Source organism: Sesamum indicum, linkage group LG2 (assembly GCF_026168435.1).
Source record: "Sesamum indicum cultivar Baizhima isolate 11 linkage group LG2, ASM2616843v1, whole genome shotgun sequence".
Classification (NCBI taxonomy): Eukaryota; Viridiplantae; Streptophyta; class Magnoliopsida; order Lamiales; family Pedaliaceae; genus Sesamum; species Sesamum indicum.
In genome coordinates, this window is record NC_142658.1 from 20,432,444 (window position 1) to 20,458,153 (window position 25,710).

General features: G+C 37.6%; 2 protein-coding genes across 3 annotated transcripts; both read right to left on the reverse strand.

Moving 5' to 3' along the window:
* Nucleotides 1–227: 227 nt before the first annotated feature.
* BAT1 (bidirectional amino acid transporter 1) lies at nucleotides 228–8,708 on the reverse strand. Of its 2 annotated transcripts, none has more exons than XM_011072448.3 (8): nucleotides 8,354–8,708; nucleotides 6,365–6,625; nucleotides 2,864–2,882; nucleotides 2,537–2,756; nucleotides 2,262–2,443; nucleotides 1,452–1,741; nucleotides 1,246–1,375; nucleotides 228–882 (listed from the first exon to the last, which is right to left on the reverse strand). In XM_011072448.3, exons 1-8 carry the CDS (start codon nucleotides 8,473–8,475, stop codon nucleotides 535–537), a joined length of 1,572 nt encoding a protein of 523 aa, XP_011070750.1. In that variant the 5' UTR covers nucleotides 8,476–8,708; the 3' UTR covers nucleotides 228–534. The 2 variants fall into 2 exon arrangements, with proteins under 2 accessions (XP_011070750.1, XP_020547486.1); XM_020691827.2 differs by lacking the exons at nucleotides 6,365–6,625; nucleotides 8,354–8,708 and adding exons at nucleotides 3,707–3,967; nucleotides 4,076–4,507.
* Nucleotides 8,709–19,451: 10,743 nt separating this feature from the next.
* Nucleotides 19,452–24,058, reverse strand: LOC105156346 (phosphatidic acid phosphatase 1). The gene is made up of 9 exons (XM_011072451.3): nucleotides 23,735–24,058; nucleotides 23,442–23,546; nucleotides 22,612–22,836; nucleotides 22,395–22,482; nucleotides 22,157–22,266; nucleotides 21,953–22,043; nucleotides 21,569–21,757; nucleotides 21,431–21,490; nucleotides 19,452–19,816 (listed from the first exon to the last, which is right to left on the reverse strand). The coding sequence occupies exons 2-9, from the start codon at nucleotides 23,499–23,501 to the stop codon at nucleotides 19,635–19,637; spliced, it is 1,005 nt and encodes a 334-aa protein (XP_011070753.1). The 5' UTR covers nucleotides 23,502–23,546; nucleotides 23,735–24,058; the 3' UTR covers nucleotides 19,452–19,634.
* Nucleotides 24,059–25,710: the final 1,652 nt, after the last annotated feature.

Genomic DNA, 25,710 nt, shown 5'->3' on the forward strand with positions numbered 1-25,710 from the left:
TAAAGAGATCATATTTGAAGCTATTTATTTTTAATCCGATCAATTCGAACATCCGATAGGTCTTCTAGGCATTATATTTGATATTTAATACACAAAGTAATTAGATAATCACAACATAAATAATAATAATAAACTATATGCAGTAATTATTCATATATTTAGTATACAAAACTTTGCACGTACCACATTCAGTCCAGCCCAAGAACTAGTAAGTGCCGTTAAGAAAATAATAAAAAGAGAGATGTAGCAATTATTTATACAGTTACAAATATACAAAACACTGAACGTATCAGATATTTAACCGCCACAAGTTTTCGGGCCAAAAGCTAGTAAGGGCCATTGCTTGAAGTTTGTGGTAAGAATGTCATTTTAGTACAAGAGAGTCGCAAAGCTAGGCTACGATTGTGGAAACACAAAAAAAGTGCATCAAACCAGTAGAGGAACAATCTGATGGCTATTAAAGCATGACTACATACAAGCATATATGCAACACTTGAATATAAAAGAATACAGTGAACTACAGTCGAACTAACTTCAGCTATTTATGTTTGTTACAGGACCTCTAAACCAGTGCCTGGCACTCAGGATCCAAGAAGAAACTGTGAGAATGAGTAGGCCTCCCACTGCAACAGGAGTGTAGTTTAGAGTTTCCTTAGTAATGGGATATGCAACCGGCAACGAGAAGAGAACCGAAATTGTTGCCACCCAGAGGACTGCAATCCAACCAACAACAACGCCATATCGCCCCAAGCTGAAAGGCCCGGGCGTAAATGATTTTCGAGCCAGAGTCACTCTAAAGAAGATTGGTAGGGCATAAGCTATGTAGAGTCCAATAGTAGCTATTGATACCATGGCTTGAAATGCCACCAAGCTTCCCAGAGACTGCAAATAGCCAACATGTTATATGCTATTAGCATTTCTTGGAGTAAGAAAAGACGACGTATACATCATGGGAAGTTATTGGACACACAACTACTGTTTTAGTAGACAACTTCTTAACCTTAATTATACTAAATACCTCTTGTTGTTATATTTTACTTAGAAATTCTTGTGCATTAAAGTCATCCACAATTGTCCGATCTTCAGGGGGAGAATCTAAAATGTAAAATATTATTTGAGGTGTTTCGATGTAAAGATTAAAGCCTCAGAGCTTGTCTATACATATTGTGATTTTCATTTATCCCAAGTTGATTTTGCCTAGGGAAGGTAAAATGCTTAAGAGATGATTGATATATATATATATACCGTTAACGCCATGCAAAATGCTATAACAGCCGACATCCAGACAGCGTTTATAGGGACCTCTTGCTTGTTGACTTTATGCCAAAATGTGGAGAACGGCATGGCACCATCTCTCGAGAACGCATATGCCATCCTGTCAATTATGCACATATGAGCTTGTTCTTATATAAAATTACGTGTGGCAGACTTGAGAAATGATTGGACTTTACCTGGAATTGCTTGTGATTGAACTCATGCCACAGAAAAATATGGCGACAGCAACTATACCCAAGCAAACAATTCCACCGACACCGCTGCCAAATCGATTCTTGAAAGCCTGGTAAAATATTTCGGCAATGGCGTAACCACCAGCATCATTGTCTGGACTCAAAAGGTTTGGGATGTTAGTTACTGCAAAGGTGATACCTAGAATGTAACCCCAACCAACAATTATGGATATGCCAATGGAACTTATTATGCCCTTTGGTCCGTTCTTATCCGCATTCTTCGTCTCCTCTGTCTGGAAGAAGCAGTTGTCAGAAAATTGATTGCAAGCCAAAAATAAGTATAATCTAAAGCAGGGGACAGTTGGACAGCTCCACAAAATGTCATATCAACTGTCAGTAAATGCAGTTGAGAGTTCTGTAAGTAGATTACATTATTAGGCAGAATATAATCAGTATTTCTTTAACTTGCACCTAACGAAGAACAGTTTTTGGCCGAGGCGAATTATTCAGCCTAAGAAGATTCAAGCTACAACATACTAGCAGGATCATTTTCAATTTTTTAGACGGATATTAGCTACAGTTTTGTTACTTGAGAAGACCAACGGTTGGGTCATTCTTAGGAAGTTGGAGACTTGGATTCCAAGGACAATTACAGCCCTCCACGTGACAGAACACACGCAGGTTCCACCATACATGGATGGTTAAAATTTTTCGAGACTTGAGATCCATGGACCTCCTAAGAGTTATCTAGTTAAGACTAGCTCAATATATATTTAGATGACTGCATTATGAAAAGGTAGAAACTGCACTCACCATATGGGCGGATGCATCATATCCTGTCAGGGTATACTGACTCATGAGAAGTCCTAGAACAAATATGTACAATCTACTTCCAATTCCTTCCCCATTATCCGTATTGAAATGAGTAAAAACAAACTTGGCACTGGCTTTCTCAGTTGCAACCAAGGGAATGAGGATCATAAGAACAAAAACGCCTGAAAGTGCCGAAGGAAAGAAAATCAGAAGAATGAGGGTGTTTTATGATATTACATAATGCCACTAATAGAAGTACCAATAATTTTCAGCACCTAATACATTCCATGCAGCAGCAAGTTGTCCAAAGAATGACAACCATGAGATGGGAAGACTGTTAAGGATGGCATGTACAAGTAATATCCCGCCATGGAATGCAATAACAACATATTTAGAGGGCTCGTACCCTCCTCCATTCTTCCCACCCGTACTGAGGAGAATTATAACCGTTATCAACTGGGCTAGAGAAAAATCCACACTCGTTGTAACAGCCCACTGCATAAGAAAATATCTTTGAAATGATTAATGCTTACTTATGATGGCATCATAGAAAGAACACAACTGAGGGAACTTTGAGATGCTAAAGAGAGTACTTAGAGTACCTGACCAACAATGTTAAACCTGCACCAAAGGGAAACAAAAGATTATTTTACCATTAGTCATAAACAACAGAACTTGCTAATACATCAAGTAGGCAGCATAAGTTAGCAGAAGAGCTAATTCTGAAAATAAAAAAAATGCGGAACAATCAAATTGTGTATTTAACAAATTCATTTCTAGTTTAAGGGAAAGCATAAGAACATAAACTAGGACATAATAGCTAATATAAGAGTCTCATACTCGAAAGTATATTTGTCTGACTTGCCATCATCTGATTCTACTCATTCAAAAGGAGACAAACCTTATTGTTCTATAGACAGGGCTCTAGTTGTTATAATGTATTGTTTGAAACAAAGCTCAACGACAAAAATAGATCAACTAAACCATCTTCCACTCAATTCAAATTACTTCAAGAGTAATCCAAGAGGTTAAAAATTGTTCACTATATAAGCACCACTCAAACTCAAGCACGAATTCCATAGCATAAGAGTTAAAAGTGGAGATTGTGTACTTACAGGAGCAATACACATTGTATCTTAAGAATAATTATCCCAATAATAAACCAGCAGATGATGCAAGAATTTGATACAAATTTGAATTAAGATAAGTTCATTCTGGCGAAGAATTGCTATCCCACCAAGGACACATGTGATGCACAGCATCATTGTTAGAAGTTGGTAATAAACAAAGAAAACATTACTAAAAGAAAGCAGGAAAAAAGGGAAAAGTCCAAATGACAAAATTGCCCTCTGTAATCAATAATAGGAAAAACAATTAAGGGAAAAGATTCAGATTTTTCCAGAGGCCACTGAAATTGGTTATGAACTTTGACAAAGTTAAATTACCATCCAGTGATCCAGGAGGCAAAGGGCGCCCAATGAGGGCCGGCAAGCTTTGCACTCCAATAATAGAGCCCCCCAGAAGTGGGATAAGAAGAGCAGATCTCAGCCATTGAATACCCAACAAGGAGAGTGAAACAACCAGCAATCAGCCATCCATACACGAATGAAACCGGTCCACCATAAGTCAACCCGGTATTGTAAAGGGTCGTCACACCAGTGAGCACCGATATAATGGAGAATGAAAAGGCAAAGTTGGACAACACTCTGCCGTTCTCCAAACAAGACCCAAAAAAATTAAAGACAATTAAAGAACAAAGATCAAGAGAAAAAGGATGGAAAGGAAAAACAATGAAGAAGCGAAAAAAGGATTACGAGAGGTCACGCTTGAGTTCTTGTTTGTAGCCAAGTTCATTCAAACGTGCATGGCCGGAATCAGCAGAATCAGGGGCCACTTCTTGAACATGTGATGGAAGTGATGACTGATTCTTCCCTCCACGATCCCACACCATCGTTGCTTTTCTCCTTCTGAGTGTTTACCCTCACTATATCCCTCTTTTGTGGGAAGAAGACTTTTTGAGTCCAAGACGCGAGATGCTTTTTATACAGTTAGACTCTGTGTGTCTGAGTGGGTGTGGTGGTATGGGAATCTTACACGTAAATGGGCAATTTGTTGGGGTAGAGAAGGAAAGAGCGGTCAAACAATGCAAGCAGGAAAATAGGATTTGAGGCATGTGATTGGGAATGGGCGCTCCGTTTACTATATGCATTTATTTTCTTTCTCTTCTTGGCGTTAATTTGAGATAACTGTAATAACAACATTGTATATTTATATTTTAGAGTTGTTAGCAGTGGGGATTATCAGAATCGAAATCACTGAAAATTGAAATTATACAGATAATTAGAGTCGAAGTCAACTGAAAACTTTTACGTACCAGAATCAATAAAATATGTGAGAATTAAACAAATTAATATTACGAATAATAATAATAATACGTAAAAGTCATCCGTTGAGTATTACCAAATAGAGAAAAGTATGTAGAATATTTTTGTAAGTGAATCCACGAGTCCCACACGTAAAATGGCAAGAAAAGTGCATGTGGGGGACGCACGTGCTTCATTGATGACTCATGACTGGTGCCTGATACTTAATGGGGAATTCAGACACATTTATATTTTTGGGTTGATTACAAATTCAGGCACATTCATTCATAGCTGTCCTATCCTCTCCTGTGGTAAAGTCCCATTATGGATTTTGATGACCTAAACAAAGTCTAGCTCTAGCCCCTGTAACCCAATTTTAGGATAATTTTTGCTCACTTCCAGTAACTTGCAGACCCCCACGTTCTGGGTCGTGGATCATATTTTTCAGGTTAAATTAATTTGTATTTTGTACTGGCTAGGTATCTATAAAAGGAAAATCATAAAAACAAGTCATTCATCATAAACCAAATATAAAAAATTGAAGGGCAAAAAGAAAATTCAAGGTGATTCTCTGACTCAATTTTTTTATATCATATAAGGTTAAATTGCATACTTACCCTAAAATTAGATGTATGTGTTGCGACCTCCTTTTTCTGCTTTTCACAATAAATGCAATTAGAAAACTGGAATTGTCAATTTCCAAAGTTGTACGCCATCTTTTTATTTCATTTAATATATAAGTAATATCAGAAAATTATCTTATAAAAATGTTGGTTTGATATTTCCCATTTTTTGTTGTCGAATCATAATAGATTAATTAATGAATCAAAGTAGAAATAAACACAAGATTTTTTTGATGAAGTAATAAACACAAGATTCAAAGTTTCCAAGATGATGACACAAAATATTTGACTAACAGTATAAACAAACACTGCTGGGCTGACCACCGACCTAAACAAGAGGCCTTTTAGGTTTGGCAAGTCGGAATACATTGTTAGCAAGTCGACTTTGAATCATGCTGAATTATGAACATAATTGGCCGGCTTAATGCTTTTACACATGCTCCATCCTTCTCTACCTATTTTTTCGACAAAATCTATTATACTGAACGAACCGAGCTAAAATGAAATTTTCATAATTAATAGAAAAAAAAATCATTTTTTATTTTTATTTTTACATTTTTTGGGCTTTGAGGGTACTCCAAATTTTATTTGAAACATGCATGGAATATGAATTTGTGGTCCAAAATTTAATGTACACAGTACACATCCATATCTTACCAAAGGAGTGGTAGAAGGGGAGGGGGGGCCGGAGTGGGAGAAAAGGAGTATTAGGAAAATGATGGGCGCGACATTTGGACGGAGAATTGGTAGTTGTAATTGTATAAACTACGACGTATAGAACAGGAGGGAATTTATGCTTGATATGACCAAATCTAGGACCAACCACTGTAGTCTATACTGTCGCGTCCGCTATATATTACTTACTTGGGATAAAGGGAACACAATCAAAATTTGCACACTCAACCCAAATTTAAAACAAGACTGTTGATTAACTCTACCTGGTATGTCTATGAATGCCGAATTTTTATATTATCAAGAATTTTCCCTCTAAATCTTAAGTAACACAGACAAATATCTCATAATTATATTATTATATCCCTATCTTATAAATAATTATTACGCAAGCGAGAAACTAAAATTAATGTTTTAACAAGTAGAGGAAAACACAATGAGTTACCAGCCAGTGATCCAAGATGCAAACGGGCCCCATTCATTTCCACAGAGCTTTGCGCTCCAATAATAAAGCCCACCTGAAGTTGGGTAGGCGGAGCAGATCTCAGATAAGGACAGGCCCACGAAGAAGGTCATCAGGCCCACAATTGGCCACCCGTACACCATGGTTACAGGCCCACCAAAAGTCAGGCCCTGACTGTACAATGTTGTTATGCCCGTCAGAATTGATATGATGGAGAAAGTCACCGAAAAGTTCGCAATAGCCCTGTCCAAACATAAACAACCCCAGTTCCGGGTATATTAAAATAGGCGTTTATTAAATTATTATTAAAAATAATATTTTTAATTTATAATTTTTAATTCAAACTGTTCAAAAATTAATTTAACAAGAAAATAATAAACAACTCCCAACATATTGGTAAAACTATAAAATGGATAAATTACAACTTCCTCCCTACGGTGTGGCATAATTACTAATAATCCCCTCATTGTTCAAAAAATTATAAATATCCTCTCTAATGAAAAATAATTATTTTATCCTTGCTGAATTATTTAAAAATAAAAAATATATACATTTGAAAAAATATAAAAAAATTTAAGAATGGATAAAATAAATAATCATTAATGGTTTAAACCATTATTAACCCATTACTAGATGGTGGGTAAAATAAATAATCACTAAACGTAAAAATTATGTGAAAAAAAAAGTGTAGTCTTTTGAAATGCTTGAATTGAACTCGTTTAAAGCAAAGTTTTTCCCACTAATTTTTTGCATCTTATGGATAAAATTGTAAATGTTAATTGACAAAATATTCTTATGAAGTGAGTGAACATAGATTGGCAAAGGTATCCTCAATTTGTCTTTGTCTGAAAGTTGAGTGTAGGGCTCCTCAACTCAGAATGGAAAATCAGAACCAGTGCTGGGAGTAGGTTTCAGGATGACACACTCAAACTCAAACCAAATCATCCTATCCTCCTATATTCAACTCTGCCATCACCAACAACTTATTTTGCTTCAGCTTCATCAACATAATTAAACTCAAACTTAAATTTGTTTTTTCTGTTTATAAACTTTAAGGTTGTGTTTGGAACCATATATGTGAATTTGGATAAGAATTTGAAAAAACAATTGGAATTCAAAATTCCTTTGATTTCATATCCACTAATTTGCAATTTATGCAAGAATTTCATATTCATTTGACCAACTATCCTAAAGTTATCAAAAAGATCCATAGGACATATTAGTCTATAAAATATTTCAAAAAATTCTAAACTAAAATTATAATTAATAAACCAAAAAAATATTTTGGTTATATAACCATAAAAAATGGATAGAATCCTAACATAAACTAACAAAATAAACTCATTGTCAAACAGATATTAAACTCATGAAGATATTTATAATTATGCCAAACTTTTCCGGACCTGGCTGTAATTTACCCTTAAACATATGTAAAAAAATTTGAATCAATTAAGGTGGACTGATGTAGGATCCGATTAAGCCTGGTTCGAATCTGACCTGATCAACAAACCAATTACCACAAACACAAAATTGAATTAAAACTTAAACACATAATATTTTTTTTTTAAGGCAAAGGGCATTTTAACATATTAGCAATACAGATTTTGTTCATATCATATGTTGTGTCATCCGTTAGTTTGTCAAATATTTGCATATTCTAATTTTGCTGACTGTATTACTATGTTATGACTACTGCTAAATTAATATAAAAATCCATACTGTGGAAATAAAATAAAATAATCACCACACACAAAAATATCTTCCTCTCACGCAAACTTTAGATTTTGTTTTTTCCCCTCTTTGTGAATCGTGTGTGTTGCTTCCGGTTCACAACTATAACAAACCTCAATAGGGGACTGGGTGGACCGGAAGCAACCACGCCGGTCCGCCCAAAGACTTCCTTGCAACAGAGACAATCTGTCCAACTTCAAAAGTTGAGCAAAGAGAAAAGGGGGGAAATGAAATACGTACGAGAGACTGCGGCTGAGTTCTTGCTTGTAACCCAGCTGACTGAGGCGCGAGTCGTCGGAATCCGGCAGCCGATGATATGGAGCGACATCGGCGCCGTCGACCAATCTTCTCGGAGTTTCCATTTTCAGGCGACACTGATGCTCCTCTCAAAATCCTTGATCAACAATAGCTTTCTTCGTGCTTCTGCTTCAACAACTTAACAATTAACACCGAAATTTCGTGAATCCCTCAAAATGTGCTCCTTAGCGGTTAGTTTTGTTTGTGTGTGTGCGTGTGTGTGTGTGTGTGAGAGAGAGAGAGAGAGAGAGAGACGGGATGGGGGGTAGGTTGGGGGTGGGTGGTTGTTCAGCTTCAGATTCCTAGATTTTGGATACTGAGTCTGAGGGATATATCATATATAGACAGACTTTGTTTTTGTTTTTCCTTATTTGAAAAACCATAAAAGAATTTCTTACAGAAATTCTAATTTCGATCCAACTACTGCGTTAAATCTGAACCAAATACACAATAAATATAATATATTTATTATATAATTAAAAAATATTAATCACATAACAAATGTATCACACTTATTCTATAACTAATTTGATTTTATCAAAAATGATTTGAGTAAAAAAATTTCAATTCTAAATATGTATTTGTATCTAAGTAGAGTAATTAGTTTAGTGTGAGATTGTGTATTATGTGTATAAATTAAATTATCTCTATATAAAAAATAAAATGATAAGTAAAATTCTTATATTTTTTCCCTTTGCTCCATTATAATATTACAAATGAACAAATTATCCCTTTATGAAAAAAATAGCAATTTACCCCATTATATATTTTTTTTAAAATGAAGCAATTTATTTATTTTAAAGAATATAGGGTGATAATTGTTATATTTTAGAAAATACAAAAAGATAAATAGTTCTTTTTTTTTTTTTTCATAAAGGAGTAATTTGTTCATTTGTAATATTTTTTCCGAAAAATACATAAGACCCAAATTTGGTATGAGTTTATTATGCATTTATTATTTTGAACATGTGAAAAACCTAAATCTGTTATGACCATTAATTTAAAACTCAATTATTAATTAATTTATTTTAGCTTTTAAGTTGTAATTTATTGCAAATTATTTCGATGCCTACATATACTATTAATTAACTAACATTAATAATAAAGTGAGCGCCCTACAAATAAAGATGAGGTCCATAGTAATTAATTTTAGTTGACAAAATGTGTACAGACTTAAAATGCCATTTATTCTTAAAAATTTGAGTTAGAAAATAAATAGAAAATTTTATCCCACAAACTCAACTACACATCTTCAACTATTCTATTATATAAGCTGATCCGACCGAGATCGCGGGTCGCGCGTGTTATCGTCCCTGTCACTCTGTCGAACCCTTTATATCCTGAAAACAGAACAAGCGTTACCTAGCCGGATTTGGTACCGGCGTAGATACTCCGACGCTCAAGTCAGTATAGAGAATTTTATCCGGTAAAAGAGATACTAAAGAATATCAAAAGTGAAATATGAAAGTTAGACCAACCCCTTTTTCTCTCTTCCTTCTTCTTTTTATACTGATCCCTTTTCGTGTCCTCTGCACGATCCTAATACCCGCTTCCACGACAGGTTATCTCGCGATCGTGGCCCACCTTTTTCGGGTATAAGATTGCCCTTAACCGTTTCTGAGATTATCCACGTGAGTGATGGGTTTAATCTCTCTTTTTACGCCTTTGTCTCTACCTTTCATACTAAGGGTATATTAGTCTTTTATTATTTCCCTCCATCATTACTCCCCCACTTTTTGAAGTGTCGTCACTTCAAGAAGTCGAACAGCTCTGTCCGACGGCTCGCTTGCAGTTCTTGATATCCTTACAATTGTCCACGTGTCTCTTATCGAGCTGTGCATCGATTTACGTTTTTAACAGGGGCAGCTGTTACGTGCTGATTGGGTAACGGTCATCTCTTCACCGCCTTCCCAAATATATATATACGAACGTATTTCAAATTGTTCTCTCCCTTCCACTTTTTTCTCGAGTATTGTTGCTGCGAGGCGTTCCATCTTCGCGTGTATTTCTTCCTCTAGCTGGCTGTTTCTTCTTCAACTCTTCTTCTTCCCCGAGTCCTCCAGGTACCATGTCTTCCTCTAACACCTCTAACATAGGCTCTAATTCTGCTGATATCTCCTCGTCCGCTCCTTCCAACATGCTTCTGAGGGATCTGGTTTCTCCTAGACGCAGACCTCGTTCTAATCGTACTAGAAACCCAAATTTAAGTATAGCTCCTGTTCCTGAAAATCCCCAACCTGTTGTACATCCTACTCCCTGGGCCGAGATAGTTAGCACTGTGAAGTTACAAACACAGAAGATAAAAGAGAAATTCTTCATTCCTTCTAGCTATGAGATAATAATTCCTTTACCATCCGATCGTATGCATCGCCCTCCTCCAGGGTTTTGTTCTTTTTCTCTGCAACATTTTGAGGCAGGATTACGTTTTCCCTTATCCCCTAGCGTAGCCCTAATCCTTCGCCGTTTGAATCTATGCCCTATGCAGTTATCCCCTAACTCCATACGCCACATTATTCTGTTCATCATAGTTATGCGTGTACATAGGTTTGAACCCAGTTTCGAAAATTTTTGGTCGTTATATTCCTTTACGACCTCCGTACGATCTGGAGACTATGGTTTCTTCTACTTAACCTCCCGAAAGGAGTGTAGGTTCCTCGACCCCCTTACTTCCAATGTCGGTCCCTGGAAATCCCACTTTATCTTTATTAGACCCCCTTCTGGTCGCGAATGGCCTTTCTCCTTAGATTGGAAGGTAGATAAACCTACCCCTCTTACGGAAGGTGAGGGCTTAGATGGGGATCAGATAAGCAGCATTACTTCCTACCGGTATAATCCCAAGAAGCTTCTAGTCGAAGAGATACTTTGGCTCGCCCATCTAACTCCTGCCCCTCTCCAGGTGGAGGGTACCTTAGGTGATCTGATTTTCTACCTTTTCTTCTTATTTCATCCTACCACATTTAACTGGATTCTCCTTTTTCTGTTTACAGTTTCCATGGTGAGTCAAGCTCGTATTAATAAGCGTCTGCGAGCTCAAATTCAGGCTCGGTCACAAGCCCAAGCTACTATGCAAATTGCTTCTTCACAGCCTGTGGCAGCTGTTTCCTCAACCCCAGATACTACTACTCCTCCCTGTCCGATTCCCATCGAAGTGGGTAGTGAAGAGACTCGGGTTCACAACCTTCCTCCCCGTAATCACCCTGCCGCTCCGTCTTCTAGCTAGAGATTGCAGGATTACGCTCTAAACGACGGAGATGTTGCTGAGTCCTCCCGAAAGAGGAAGACCCGGGGGAAATCACCCTTCCGTCCTAATCTCCTAGGACCTACTCAATCTCAATCTGGTGGAGGATTACCTTCGGACGGGGCCGAAACCGGGTCCGAGATTAGACGGAATATGGATGTACTGCGAGGTCTCACTAACTACTGGAGAACTGCTCGATCAGAACTTCGGGGCCCCGATCACCCTGTGGCCCAAATGGAAGGGGAAAAATGGGTCCCTGATTGGCAAATCTCTCCTAACAGTTCAGTATTTCGTACTCGCTCAGGCCAAGATTCCTGGGAGCTGTATGATGCTAACTGCCTTCCCCTCGATCAAGCAGCTCTCCTGCAAACCTCTTTCACCCGAATGGAAGAACACTGCGCCCACTCCCTTGTACAGGTATTCTTTCCTGCTTATTATTTTTGCTTGTCTCTGAATTACCCTAACTGTTTTCTGTTTAGGCATCCAACTTCGTGCGAGGTCTTAGTCTGAAGTGTGCTGGCTTTCGCCATAACCAAATAGCAGCGGAACGTATAATCCACGATTTGAGGGCCCAGCTTGCTAGTTTTTCCTCCAAGGAAGAAGAATGGTCGAGGTCGATATCGACCCAGGAGGCTCGCATCAAAGAGCTTGAAGCACAAGTGGTTTCTGAGGCTTCCAAAGCAGCTGCCGAAGGAGAGAAACGAGGTTTTGATGCTGGTCATGCAGCGGGGAAGATCGTGGGCGTTGCTGAAGGTCGCGAGATCTTCTTAAAGTCGGAGGAGTTTAATCAGCAGGTTCGAGGAATCCGCCTCCAAGGCGTTAGGGACTTTTTAAAGACCCCCACCTTTGACTCTGCTGTAGAAATTAAAGCCGCCGACTACCTGCTACAAGGTTTTGATCGTTGCAAATCTCAGACTTCTCATCTTCAAGGATTTGCTCCCAACTTTGATATATCTCGCCTTAACCCCAGTTTAGATGCTAACCTTCAGCCCTTACCCGAGGAGGATGACACCCCCCCTGAAAATGATGAATTTTCTGTTCTTATGGATGAGATAGAAAATATGTAACTTCCATCTTTCTTCTGATGCTATGTAACTTTGCTATTTCAAGGTATTGACAATTTGATCTTTCTCAGATACAATTTAATGCGATCAACTTACTACTTGTAGCAAACTTGAGATAGATGAAGCTTTAAAATTGAAATGATCTTTCACAGATAAAGAAGGGAAGCTAACTTTAGTGACCTTTTTCAGGTCAGGCTGTAACCTTTCGCAGGTCATTGTTTACATCAGTCTTTTTCAGACCATAATCTTTTCCAGATTAACTTTCCTAAGATCGTTCTTTTTGAACGTAACGATCTTTTCCCTATCCTCCGGTACTATATCAATAGATAGAGATTTTAAACATAAAATCTCTTGAGGTTTTGAATATTCCATGGTCGGGGTAACTCCTTGCCTTGAGCATCCTGTAACTTGTACGTGCCTTTCCCGACGATCTCAACCACTTTGAAAGGCCCCTCCCAGTTGGGATCGAGTTTTCCTACATGCCTCGAGACCTCCACTTTTCTCAATACCAGGTCCCCGACCTGTAACGATCTGGGCTTCAAGTTCTTATCATGACCTCTCAGCATTAGGCTTTTATGGTGCAACATCCTTATCCGCGCTGCTTCTCTTCTCTCTTCCACTATGTCTAGGTCGAATGCACGTTGTTCTCCATTTCTTCCTGGATCAAAGTTTGTAATCCTTTGCGACTCTTCTCCTATCTCTGCAGGAATTACAGCTTCAGAACCATAAACTAAAGAAAATGGAGTCTCACCTGTTGAGGTTCGAGGAGTTGTTCTATAGGCCCATAGTACTCCTGGGAGCTCATCGCTCCATTCTGCCTTCGAACTCAACCTGGCTTTCAGATGTTGCAATATGGTTCTATTTGTGACCTCCGTCTGACCATTCGATTGGGGATGTCCTACCGCCGTGAAATTTTGCTGTATCTTCAGCTCGTGCAACCACGCAATTATTTTCCTCCCTTGAAATTGGGTCCCATTATCGGATATCAATATCCGAGGTATTCCAAACCTGCAGATTATATTTTTCCATATAAAGTTTATTGCTTCTCCTTCCGTGATTTTTGAGACAGCTTCTGCCTCCACCCATTTCGAAAAGTACTCCACCGCAACTATGACAAACTTTTTCTGAGCTCGCGCTGGAGGAAATGGTCCTATAATGTCTATACCCCACTGGTCGAATGGACATGTAATGGGAACAGGGATCATCGGGACCGCATGAGTGTGGATCTGTGAGGCGAATTTCTGGCACTTCTCACATCTTCGTACGAACTCCTTGCAATCCTTCATTAGTGTGGGCCAAAAATATCCCTGCCGGGTCACCTTCTGAGCTAAGGATCTAGCCCCCGAATGATTTCCACAATTACCTTCATGAATTTCTTGTAGAACATACCTGGCTTGTGCGTCTTCCAAGCATTTGAGGAGGGGTCCCTCGACTGTTCTTTTATATAACTGTGTTCCTACTAGGGCAAACCTTGGAGCCTTAAATTTAATGCGCCTAGCATGTCCGGCATCAGTAGGCAAAATCCCCTCCCTCAGGTATGCTGCTATATCTTCTATCCACAGACATCTTGAAGTTACCATATTAGTTTCTATTCCTTCGGAGATCGCTGATCGTTCTTTTACGATCACTGTGATTTTTCTATCCTTTATTCCTGCCAGCGTAGCCCCTAACTTTGATAACGCATCGGCTCTTTCATTCTCATTCCTGGGAATTTGCCGAACAGTGCACTTGGAGAATTTCTGCATCCATTCTTTTGCTTTCTTCAGATAATCTGTCATAGATCTTTCTTTAGTTTCATATATTCCTTCAACCTGCATGGCGACTAGTTGCGAGTCAGTGTATACTTCAAGAATCTGCGCTCCAGCTTCTAGCGCTAGCTCCAAACCCAAGAGTAAAGCTTCGTACTCGGCTTCATTATTTGTAACAGGAAAAGACAGTCGAGCAGCGACCTCAATCTCCATGCCTGCTGGTCCTTCGATCAATATCCCTGCTCCTCCATTGTTGGCATTGGAGGATCCATCCACATGTAACATCCATGTTTCTACATCTTTCTGGGTACCGGATATCTCCACCATGAAGTCAACCAAAATCTGAGCTTTCTCTGCTGTGCGACCCTGATAGGTGATGTCGAACTCCCCCAACTCAACTGCCCACTTTATCATTCTACCCGAAGCCTCTGGTCGGGTAAGAATGTTTCGGAGTGGATGATTAGTTCGTATCACTATCCGATGTGATTGAAAGTATGGCCTTAGCTTCCTGGCTGTCACCACCACCGCCAACGCTAACTTTTCGATCTCCGCATATCTAGTTTCCGCTCCTTGCAACATCTTACTTACATAGTACACCGGGTTCTGCACCTTTCCCTCTTCTTTTATCAATACTGAACTAACCGCATTATCCGAAACAGCCAAATAAAGATATAATACATCCCCCTCTCTAGGGTTCGCCAAAAGAGGTGGCGACCTCAGATAAGTCTTTAATTCCTGAAAAGCTTGCTCGCATTCCTCGGTCCAATTGAATCCTTTTACTTTCCTCAATATTTTAAAGAAATGTAAATTGCGATCTGCAGACCTAGAAATAAAGCGATTAAGAGAGGCAATTCTACCTGTTAACTTCTGAACTTCCTTAATGGATGTAGGCGACTTCAGGTTCAGTATGGCCTCTATCTTCTCTGGATTAGCTTCAATCCCACGTTCGCTGACCATGTATCCAAGAAATTTGCCCCCGCCTACTCCGAATGTACACTTGCTAGGATTAAGCTTCATCCCATGTTCTTTCATGATCGCAAAAGCTACCTTCAAATGTTCCAAATGACCATCGGGTTGTTGACTTTTAACCAACATATCATCCACATACACCTCCATGGTTTTCCCTATCTGTCGAGCAAACATCTTGTTCACCAACCTTTGATATGTTGCCCCTGCATTTTTCAATCCAAAAGGCATAACATTATAACAATAAATCCCACGGTCAGTTACAAAGGATGTTTTTATTCGATCTTCTGGTGCCATAAAAATTTGATGGTATCCCTGATACGCATCCATCATGGAAAATGTCTTATATCCAGCCGTCGAATCAACTAGGACATCAATTCTGGGAAGCGGGTAAGGGTCTTTCGGACATGCCTTATTGAGATCCGTAAAGTTTGTACACATTCTCCACTTACCCCCTGGCTTCGGCACCACGACCACATTAGCCAACCAATCCGTATATTGAACCTCGGATACATAACCTGCTTTAAGTAGTTTATTTACCTCTCCCTCAATGATCGCATTTTTCTCACTTCCGAAGGTTCGCTTCTTCTGTTGGACAGGTCGCATGGATGGGTCTACGTTTAGCCTGTGTACTATCACCTCCGGGTTTATACCCCGAAAATCTGACGGATCCCATGCAAACATATCCACGTTACTTCTTAAAAAGGTAATCAGGATTCCCTCGAACTGTCCCAAGTTGGAGCCTATTTTGGTGACCTTGGTCGGATCTCCTTGTATCAACTCTACCTCTTTATGATCAACAGGTTCGATTCTTCCCGCTTTCAGTGCCTGCCAATCTTCTTTCTTCTCTCCTTGAAATTTTCTCTTTTCATTTTTTTCACTCTTTCCCAGAGATAAATTATAACACCTTTTGGCTTCTATCTGATCGCACGCAACCTCCCCTATTCTAGCTAGAGTAGGGAACTTCATCTTGAGGTGATATGTTGATACAACTGCCCTGAAAGAATTGAGCCCAGGTCTCCCCAGGATAACATTGTAAGCAAAAGGCATATCAACGACTAGAAATTTTACCATCAATGTTTTGCGTTTCGGCTCTTCTCCCAAAGAGACAGGTAAGTTCACTGTCCCCAGTGATGCGACCTCGCTTCCTCCGAACCCTACCAGGGGAATAGTTACTGGCTCCAGCCTTATATTATCAAGTCTCATCTTATTCAATACATCCTTAAATATTATGTCTGCTGAACTCCCGTTGTCTATCAAAACCTTATGGACTGTAAAGTTTGCTATGTCCATTCGTATCACCATGGGATCGTTATCTGTCACGACCCTGGTTCCTGCATCTTGATCTCCAAATACGATCTCATGGGTGCTCGTTATATGCACTCCTTGCTTACGTCGCTCCCACCTAGTCTCTCTCTCGAATCTCCTTCTAGCTCTTCTCGACCATCCCTCTGATCCTCCTGCAATAGTGTGGATAATGCCTTTCACAGGCGCGTTCTCCGCCACTGTCTGAGTCCTTCGCTCCTCTGCCCAATTTGACCTGCGGTCCCTACTACTCGATCTGCCGCTCCCATCTCGTCTCCTTTCTTCAAAAGTATGGGGGTTCTGTCTCCTGAAATACCCTTGTCGCACTAGTCGCTCTATCTCATCTTTCAATTGATAGCATTCCTCCGTATCATGCCCTCTTTCTCGATGAAACCGGCAATACTTGTTCGAATGTCTTTTGGCTGGAGTAATCCTCGTATGCCTCGGCCACATCAAAACATTATCTTTTTCCACCAGCATGAGGGCTTTAGCCCTAGTCATATTTAAAGGGGTATACCTGCTATATTTCGGCTGATAAGGAGGTTCCCTTTCTTTCTCCTTTTTTGGTCGCGCATCCCGATCTCTGGTGAATCTCCCATCTCTTGCTCGTTCTGATGTAACTCTCCACTCCTCATCCTTCATTGCATTCATCTCCTCTTCATCAATGTACTTTTGCGTTATTGCCATCAACTGCTCTGCATCTATTGGCGGGTCCCGTGCTAGAGCCGATGCAAAAACTCCTTTCTTCAATCCATGGATTAGGATACTGGTCATCATGTCTATCCTAAGATCCTGCACCTCCAACGTTTCATTATTGAAACGTCCCATAAAATTTTTCAGACTTTCCTTTTCCCCTTGTCGAATGGTAAATAAATGTGTGGCTGATCTCTTCTGTTTTCTCTTGCTCGCAAAGTGGAATGCAAACTTTTGTGCTAGTTGCTCATACGAATCTATGCTGCCTGGGGGCAAGTTCGTAAACCATTCTTGGGCCTTTCCTGTTAGCGTGGTAACAAACAACTTGGCGATAATAGAGCTCGACTGTCCATATAAATTCATTACCATATCGAAAGCAGCCAGATGCTCTTGTGGGTCCCGAGTTCCATCATACTTCGGGAGGTCGGGCATCCTGAAGCTCGGGTTGACCAGCTCTGTAAGTATACGGTTAGCAAATGGTGAATTACGATTGTGGGCTACTATTTCTCCTCTCTTCTTGAGTTCGTCTATTTGCTTTCCTAACTGGGCTATTTGCTTACTAACATTATCCACCTCAGCTCGAGATATGGCTGGTCCCCTGGGACGACTTAAAGCCCTGCTACTGGATCCCACATCAGAGGGCTGCGGGCCCCTCCTATTCGCCCCCGGTCTACTCATTCCTTCATTGTCTTGCACCTCGACTCTTTCCTGAAACAGCCTCTTTCCCGCTATTTCCTTTTCTAAAGGAGTTGCCGTTCTTCTCTCATAGGCTACCAAGGCCTTCCTCCCTGCTTCTTCCATCATTTGTTGTAATTCCCGTCGTGTCAGTTGCACGGTTCCCTCCCGATCAGTCATGGGAGTGTCCATTTCTTGCCGTGATAGATGTACAACGGGTGCTTGATCTTCTGCAGGCGTCTCCATTTCTCAAACGCGTTCCAATCCGTCACCTAACTTTCCCACAGACGGCGCCAAATGATCCGACCGAGATCGCGGGTCGCGCGTGTTATCGTCCCTGTCACTCTGTCGAACCCTTTATATCCTGAAAACAGAACAAGCGTTACCTAGCCGGATTTGGTACCGGCGTAGATACTCCGACGCTCAAGTCAGTATAGAGAATTTTATCCGGTAAAAGAGATACTAAAGAATATCAAAAGTGAAATATGAAAGTTAGACCAACCCCTTTTTCTCTCTTCCTTCTTCTTTTTATACTGATCCCTTTTCGTGTCCTCTGCACGATCCTAATACCCGCTTCCACGACAGGTTATCTCGCGATCGTGGCCCACCTTTTTCGGGTATAAGATTGCCCTTAACCGTTTCTGAGATTATCCACGTGAGTGATGGGTTTAATCTCTCTTTTTACGCCTTTGTCTCTACCTTTCATACTAAGGGTATATTAGTCTTTTATTATTTCCCTCCATCATAAGCTTTTTCAATCTTATATTTTCAGAAAATTATCTCATTCTTTTTCTTTATAAAATATCATTTATTTAAAGCTAATTTGCATCATCAGTTGATGGAATGAGTGATATCATTTTTTATATTTTTGTTTATTATAATTATATTGTATATGTGCACACGCAATAATTAACAGTACTGTTAATAAAATGTGAACACCCTAAATAACTATTTTTTGTGTGTATTAAATATAATGACTATATTGAGTAAGTTTTCCTTTTCTCTTCTTTCTTATTTTAATGTTATCTTTTTTCTATCTCCTATTTATGTTTTTTTTATCATAATATTTATTTGTTAATTTAGAATTTTTTTTTCATTTGCTCATATAAATTTCAGTTTCACCTTCACGTAAATAGATCAACAATTTTTGGTAATATCAATCACACGCATTGAGAGAAAAAGACTAATGACTGTTGTAGAGTGATGGTTAATTTATATTCTTCACGGTTTCTTTTCTTTTTTTTTTTTTAATCATAGTAATTAAATGTAACGAAAAATTATATTTCTTGTAGTGAGAGAGGAATACATTGGGATTTAGTAAGACTCAGAATAAAAGCAACAGTTACTCAAAGTTTGAAGAAAAATATGTACGTATATATAAACATAAAAATAACTGAAGAAATTACTATACATGCATCATGATCCAGACTAGATGAAACCAATAACACAAGAATTTAAGACATAAACAATATTACTAGATACTAACAGAGAATCCCTTCAATGACAAAATCCAAGGAACAAAAATATTTCTAGGTCTACCTTCTTCCAGACTCCATAGCATCAAAACTTGTGTCTAAATCTTGATCCGCTACATTGGTGTTTACTGCTAAACTTTGTTCATTCATTCCTTGCATGCTGATCCCATTCCTCGGCTGGACTGGTGCTGAGTTGGGACGAGCTTCCTCCACTGCTCGGAAATATGCGTATGGACCCCATCCTGCCATCAAGAGCAACCGAAAATATGATCATTTCTAGCATTCTTGATGTAAAAAACAGCCTCTATGTTTGGTTTTGTGTTTTGGCCCATTTTAGAGATGGGCCAAAACACAAAACTTTGTTTGGTTTTGTGTCTCCACACCTTCACTAGGTGTGAAGTAAATTTTGGTTTTTTTTTTTTTTTCTCTTTCTTCTCTCTTTCTTATTTTTGGATTTCTTCTCTCTCTCTCTCTCCTTTCTTTTCTGTCAGCTTTTTCTCTTTGTTTTCTTTATTCTTTCTTCTTTCTTCTCTCTCCTTTTTTTAATTGTTTTTTTTAAATTATTTGTATTATATGTATTATATACTATTTAATATATAATATATGTAAAATATAATTAATAATTACTACTAAAAAATAATTATTAATTTATGAAACTATTGATATAAATATATTTACTATCAATGCTACTTGGTCAAAATATTTAAAATTTTTCTACCAGTCTAATTAATGTATTATAAAAGTCTAATTAATGTATTTTCAACATGTTATATAGTGCATTTAACGCTTGATTACAATTTTTTTCAATTTAGACCATTTAATCTTTTGTACTCATAATTTTTCCTATTTCAATGAAATATTTGAGAAATTTGAAAATTGAGGACAATATACCAATAATACATACTTAATTCTAAATTTTTTATTTAAATTTTATATATTATGTTTTTTCATTCCAAAGATAAAGTCTAACAAAATCATTTTGGAGACAATACTACAATGTACTTAATTATGTATTAAATTAGAATTATTATTTAAAATATAAAAAGAAATGCCTCAATAAAAAAAATTACTTAACATAAATATATATATTATATTTCACTAACAAACAAAATAATATATACATACACATATATATATTAAAAGACATGATTTGACAATGAACAGTAACTCCTGTCTCCCAAATCCCAACATCAAACCTACACCACTTATTTTATAATATTTTATATTATATCAAAACACAAATCCAAACATACCATCTATCTCAAAACACATACTTACTCATCTCTATTTTTCTCTCTCTATCTCCAAAACACAAAAACAAAAACACCCAAAACATTAATCCAAACATAATGAGCATGTTTCATGTTTCCTGTTTCAAGTGCCATGATACTAGGTACAAGAATGCCTAACTACTTGACAGACTTCTGTAGTAGAAATCTCTATGATGTGAATAATACATTGAGCCCACTATTTACGGAAAAATTGCATGCGAACAAGTTGTCACCATTTCAAATCAATCACATTTTGAGTGTTGTCATACTTACTATGTCAATGAACGTGAAAATGAAATGTGCCCGTCATGTGATGTGCTTGAATTTTGTTGAATCTGATCAAGGCTAGAATTTTTCACCATCCCATCGGTGGTTTTACATTTTGTAAAATTCCTAGCAGACTATTGAGCACTTTGTGTATTAACATTTCAAATCAAAATTGATCCTACTTCTCTGGTCCGTAAGCCTAAAAGGTGTTGAAATGATGACACCCCAAATACAACAGCAATACAAATCGAAAGAAAAAGAAAGAGCAAATAGAGTCCAAGTGAATGCAGACAACGAGATTCAAATGACAAATCTAACCTTCAGTGTGGTATGGAGGTGGGAAGAACTGCAGGTAGCAAAATGTAGCAACCGTGAGACCTGAAAGAACAGATAATTAAGAGAAGTTGTAACTGATTAAACTTGTTTCTTTAACTTTTGTCATGGAAGGGAACACACCAAGGAGCCCGCCCGCAAACACGTCTTGCCAATGATGCCAGTAATCATCCACTCGAGAAATACCAACGAGACATGCAGCAAGGATGGGGAGAAAAATGATGCATAATTTTGCCACATGCCCCCGACGGTCAAAGCATTTAATTTTTCCCGACAAGTATAACGCAAGGAAACCAAGACCCGCGAATGACCCTGCAAAAAATATCAAAAGATCACAATGTGTTCAGCCCACAAAGCATTATGAAAAAACTAAGACGGCTAAAATGACGGGTCATACAGCCTTCAATTTAAAAGATGGCAAAGATTTGAGGTATAGAACTCAAACAAAAGAGACAAACAATGGACTCAATTCTTTGTGTTCAAATGCAACATATTAAGTTCACTTACATGATGTATGACCACTTGGAAAACTCTTATGCCCTTCTTTTATATCACTAGATTTACCATGGCACACCACATCGCCCCACCGATCATATTTCTAACAATGGGGAAGACATAGTAAGATAAGATCATTGTAGCAAATTAGAATTGCGTCATATAAAATCTTCTGATTAAACAGTGGTGCAAAACAACTCTATTAGGATAACGTACATCTATACCGTCGGGAAAGCAGCGCCAGAAGAAGTCGGGCCGTGGTCGGCCAACTGCATTTTTTATCGAGTCTGTGAGGACTCCAGTTATCAGCACAGCAAATAGGAGTCCTGCAGTTAGTCATGAGCATGTTATTTTGAACCAAACTAAATTTGAGTAGGTAAAAACGAAGTTATGGGCAGTGCACAAATACTGTAGTCAAAAGAGAACAAGGGAAAAGCAATTGACATAATATTACCTAGTATACTATGATGCAAATCATAGACATCTCTCCTCCGCAGATAGTATAGGACAAAAATAGCAATAGGCAGCAAAACTGCATACAGCTAAATTACAAGAACATTATGCTATTAGCAATACGCAAGCAACTGCAACCCTTGATTCAGAAGTAGAGTTTCTTTTACTTCTTTCTAAATGATCACAAAAAGTATTCAAATGTCCTTAAAAACACTCACCGGAACCGCCCATACTGGCACAGTGTTGTCTTTCATAGGATATTTCAGATCTGTCATCATGTCTTGCCCGACAAAACGGTAAAACGGGTGGATGATATTCAAAATGATGTCAATGACTACAAGCAGTATGAGTATCAACCAGTCATGCTTGTGATGCCTCGCGACTTGTCCCCCATGAGACTTGATAGTATGCTGGCATCCAAGCTCCACCTCATTCGGGTTAACCTGCTCGTTAGTGAGTAAAATGCACAAAAACCATATGAGTTGTACGTTGCAGTTTGCTGATTCAAATATTCTAGAATAATAAATTGACATTCCAAGACGTTTTTTTTCGAGTCAATTCAGCAAGGAAACATGGAATTAGAACTATATTTGGCTGGCACCAAGAACTTTGATGATAAAATTATAACCAAATGACTAAAACATATATGATTGGCACAAAGAACTCTTTTCCCAAACACAGCCAGATTTTAATTTTGAAAGCTTTGTCTACTAAATTACTATTCAAATATTTGGATACCTCAGCCAATTTAAGATGCAGAGATCTGAAAAGAGAGTTATATACAATTGAATAATCACTTAAACCAGTCCCAATGGAACACAAATCACACAACACAGATCCCAGCTACTTTATACCTAAAACAAACTCAAACCCACTACTTAAAAAAAACCCAAACTTTTTCATCTGAAGCAGTTGAAATCTTACCTAAACATCTTCATATGAACAATTCTTGACAAAGACCCATGCTTGATAATAATGTTCTCATGGTTCGAGATACATCAAAAAAGGGCAAAAAGCACTAAAAACCTAAGGAAAAAGAATTACAAACCTGAAACATGTTCCGGAAATTTGGAGTAGGACAGAAAGAGATTATATTTCTCCAACCCATTTGTAGACAAAACAAGCCAATCGCTCAAGTGCTGATTCCAAAATTCTAGGGAGAAATTCGCCCACAAAGAAGAAAAGGGTCTCAATGTTAGCAGCAAAACATCACACTCAGTTGATCAACCAAAATTGGTAATCAATACAAAAGAAGAAGAAACACTTTTGTTTAAATGTTCCAACAACTAAAGACAAGTATTTCGGTGTTGAAAATAAAGGATAAAGCAAAATTGATTATACCTAAGAAAAATTTCCTCCTTTTTTGGATTGTTGTCAATGCTGCAAATTTGGGACCCCTTCAACTCTTAAAACCAACAACTACTGCAAAGGGTTGCTATAACCCACACAGATCTTGAAAATGTTTAACAAAAAACAAAGGAGGAAGATGGGGAGTGGGGGGATGATGAAGTGAGGGGACGCCAGGAGGGACGGTTGAGCAAACCTATAATGTCGTTAAAAGCCATGTATGAACAGCTGGGAAGGAAAGCGTAGGGAAGGCATAGTCAATAACGACTGTTCTATTGCCAACGCTTTACATCAGCCGTTGGATTCATTGAAATTTCATATTGCAACGCGGCAGGATTGTTAGTTATTAGAAAAAATATATTATATGAAGTTTGCATAGTTCAAAGTCAAACGTATTCATTTTTGTTCTGTTTTTCCTCTGATTGAGATTTTATAAGGTTTAAATACATAAACCTTCTTGATTCAATTTTGGGTTCTATGAGACTGACATAACTTCTTTTTCCCTTTTCTTTTTCCTAGGGATAAGGACACTTGAAAAGGATGTATATTTGTTGTGAACAAGTGTCCTATATTGATTATAAGAAAGAGTTTAAGTAATTTATATGGAGTTACAGTACAATTAAATACTGATCGAGTTGCAAGACGTATCAATATTTGAATTATATTTTAAATTACATAACAGTCACGATAAATATAATGCACCTACTGTATGATCAATTTTAATTTCAGCCCTATTCAATTCAACGTGATATTTTATTAAAGAGGTCTTAATGAATCCCTTTTTGCATCAATTCTTTTACACTCAAAATGATTGAAAAAATAGTTGGGATGACCAAGTTAAATTGCATTAGTAATAAATTACATAAATATCCTCCAATTTTAATAAAATTACAAGTATATTCTGGAGGGTGTCAACATTATGTGAGTACAATTATAATAATATGGGATGTGCTTGTCATTTTACAAAAATCAATTAATACTTATATTGAGATCCTATAACTTAGTTTGAGGTCATGGATCCGAGTTTAATCGAACGTGTCGATATTTATCTCACTTTTATCTGAATTTATTGTAATTTATTATTTTATAATTATTATTGATGTATTAATTGAACTAATGCATCATTCAAATTACTCAAATTATTTTAATATTAATATAATAATGTAATTATCGCGTCCATAAAAAAATTAAATACTTGTATAACTAAAAATAATTCTAAAAAAATATCAATGTAATTAATTCTTATTATTATTATTATTATTGTGGTCTTTATTGCAAGGGTCGCCGGCACAGGAAGAAGCGTGGCGAGGGGGGGCCATTGGGTCGCACGAAAAATGTTAATGTGGTCAACACGTTTATTTTATTACTAAGTATTGCGATGTATAGAAGGCAAGATTGCGGTGGGGGATAATATACATTAATATCAAAGAAATGAAAATAGTGATATTACATCTACACTCCTTATATATATTTTTTATTTATACAAATCACCTATATCTTTTAAAAAAGTATATATACACCCATTATAAAACGCCAACATCATATACACAAATCTAACTCTATTTTTAGAAAATTTACACATAAACCCCAAAATATCAATATTATTATACAAATTATCCTATGGTGGTTTCTATAATTACACAAGATATAAAAATAACTTGTGTAAATAAACTATAGTTTAGGGATAAAAATGTAGTTATCTTATAAAAATATGTAAGAGATGATGTAAAGTAATAGGACCAAATTAAGAGCAGTGTAGAAGACAAGAACATGAAACCCAGTAATTATTCAAAGTGTCATCTGGGGCTGTTGAGTTCTGGTGTAGAAAGAACTAATAATGCATGCTTTGAGAAAGTTTGTTTGGAATGTTTTTCTATGAGTATTTGTGAAAAAAAAATATTTTTTATAATCTAATAATTTATTTAAAAGAAATTGGATTTTTTTGTAGTATAACAAAAGTAATAATTCGA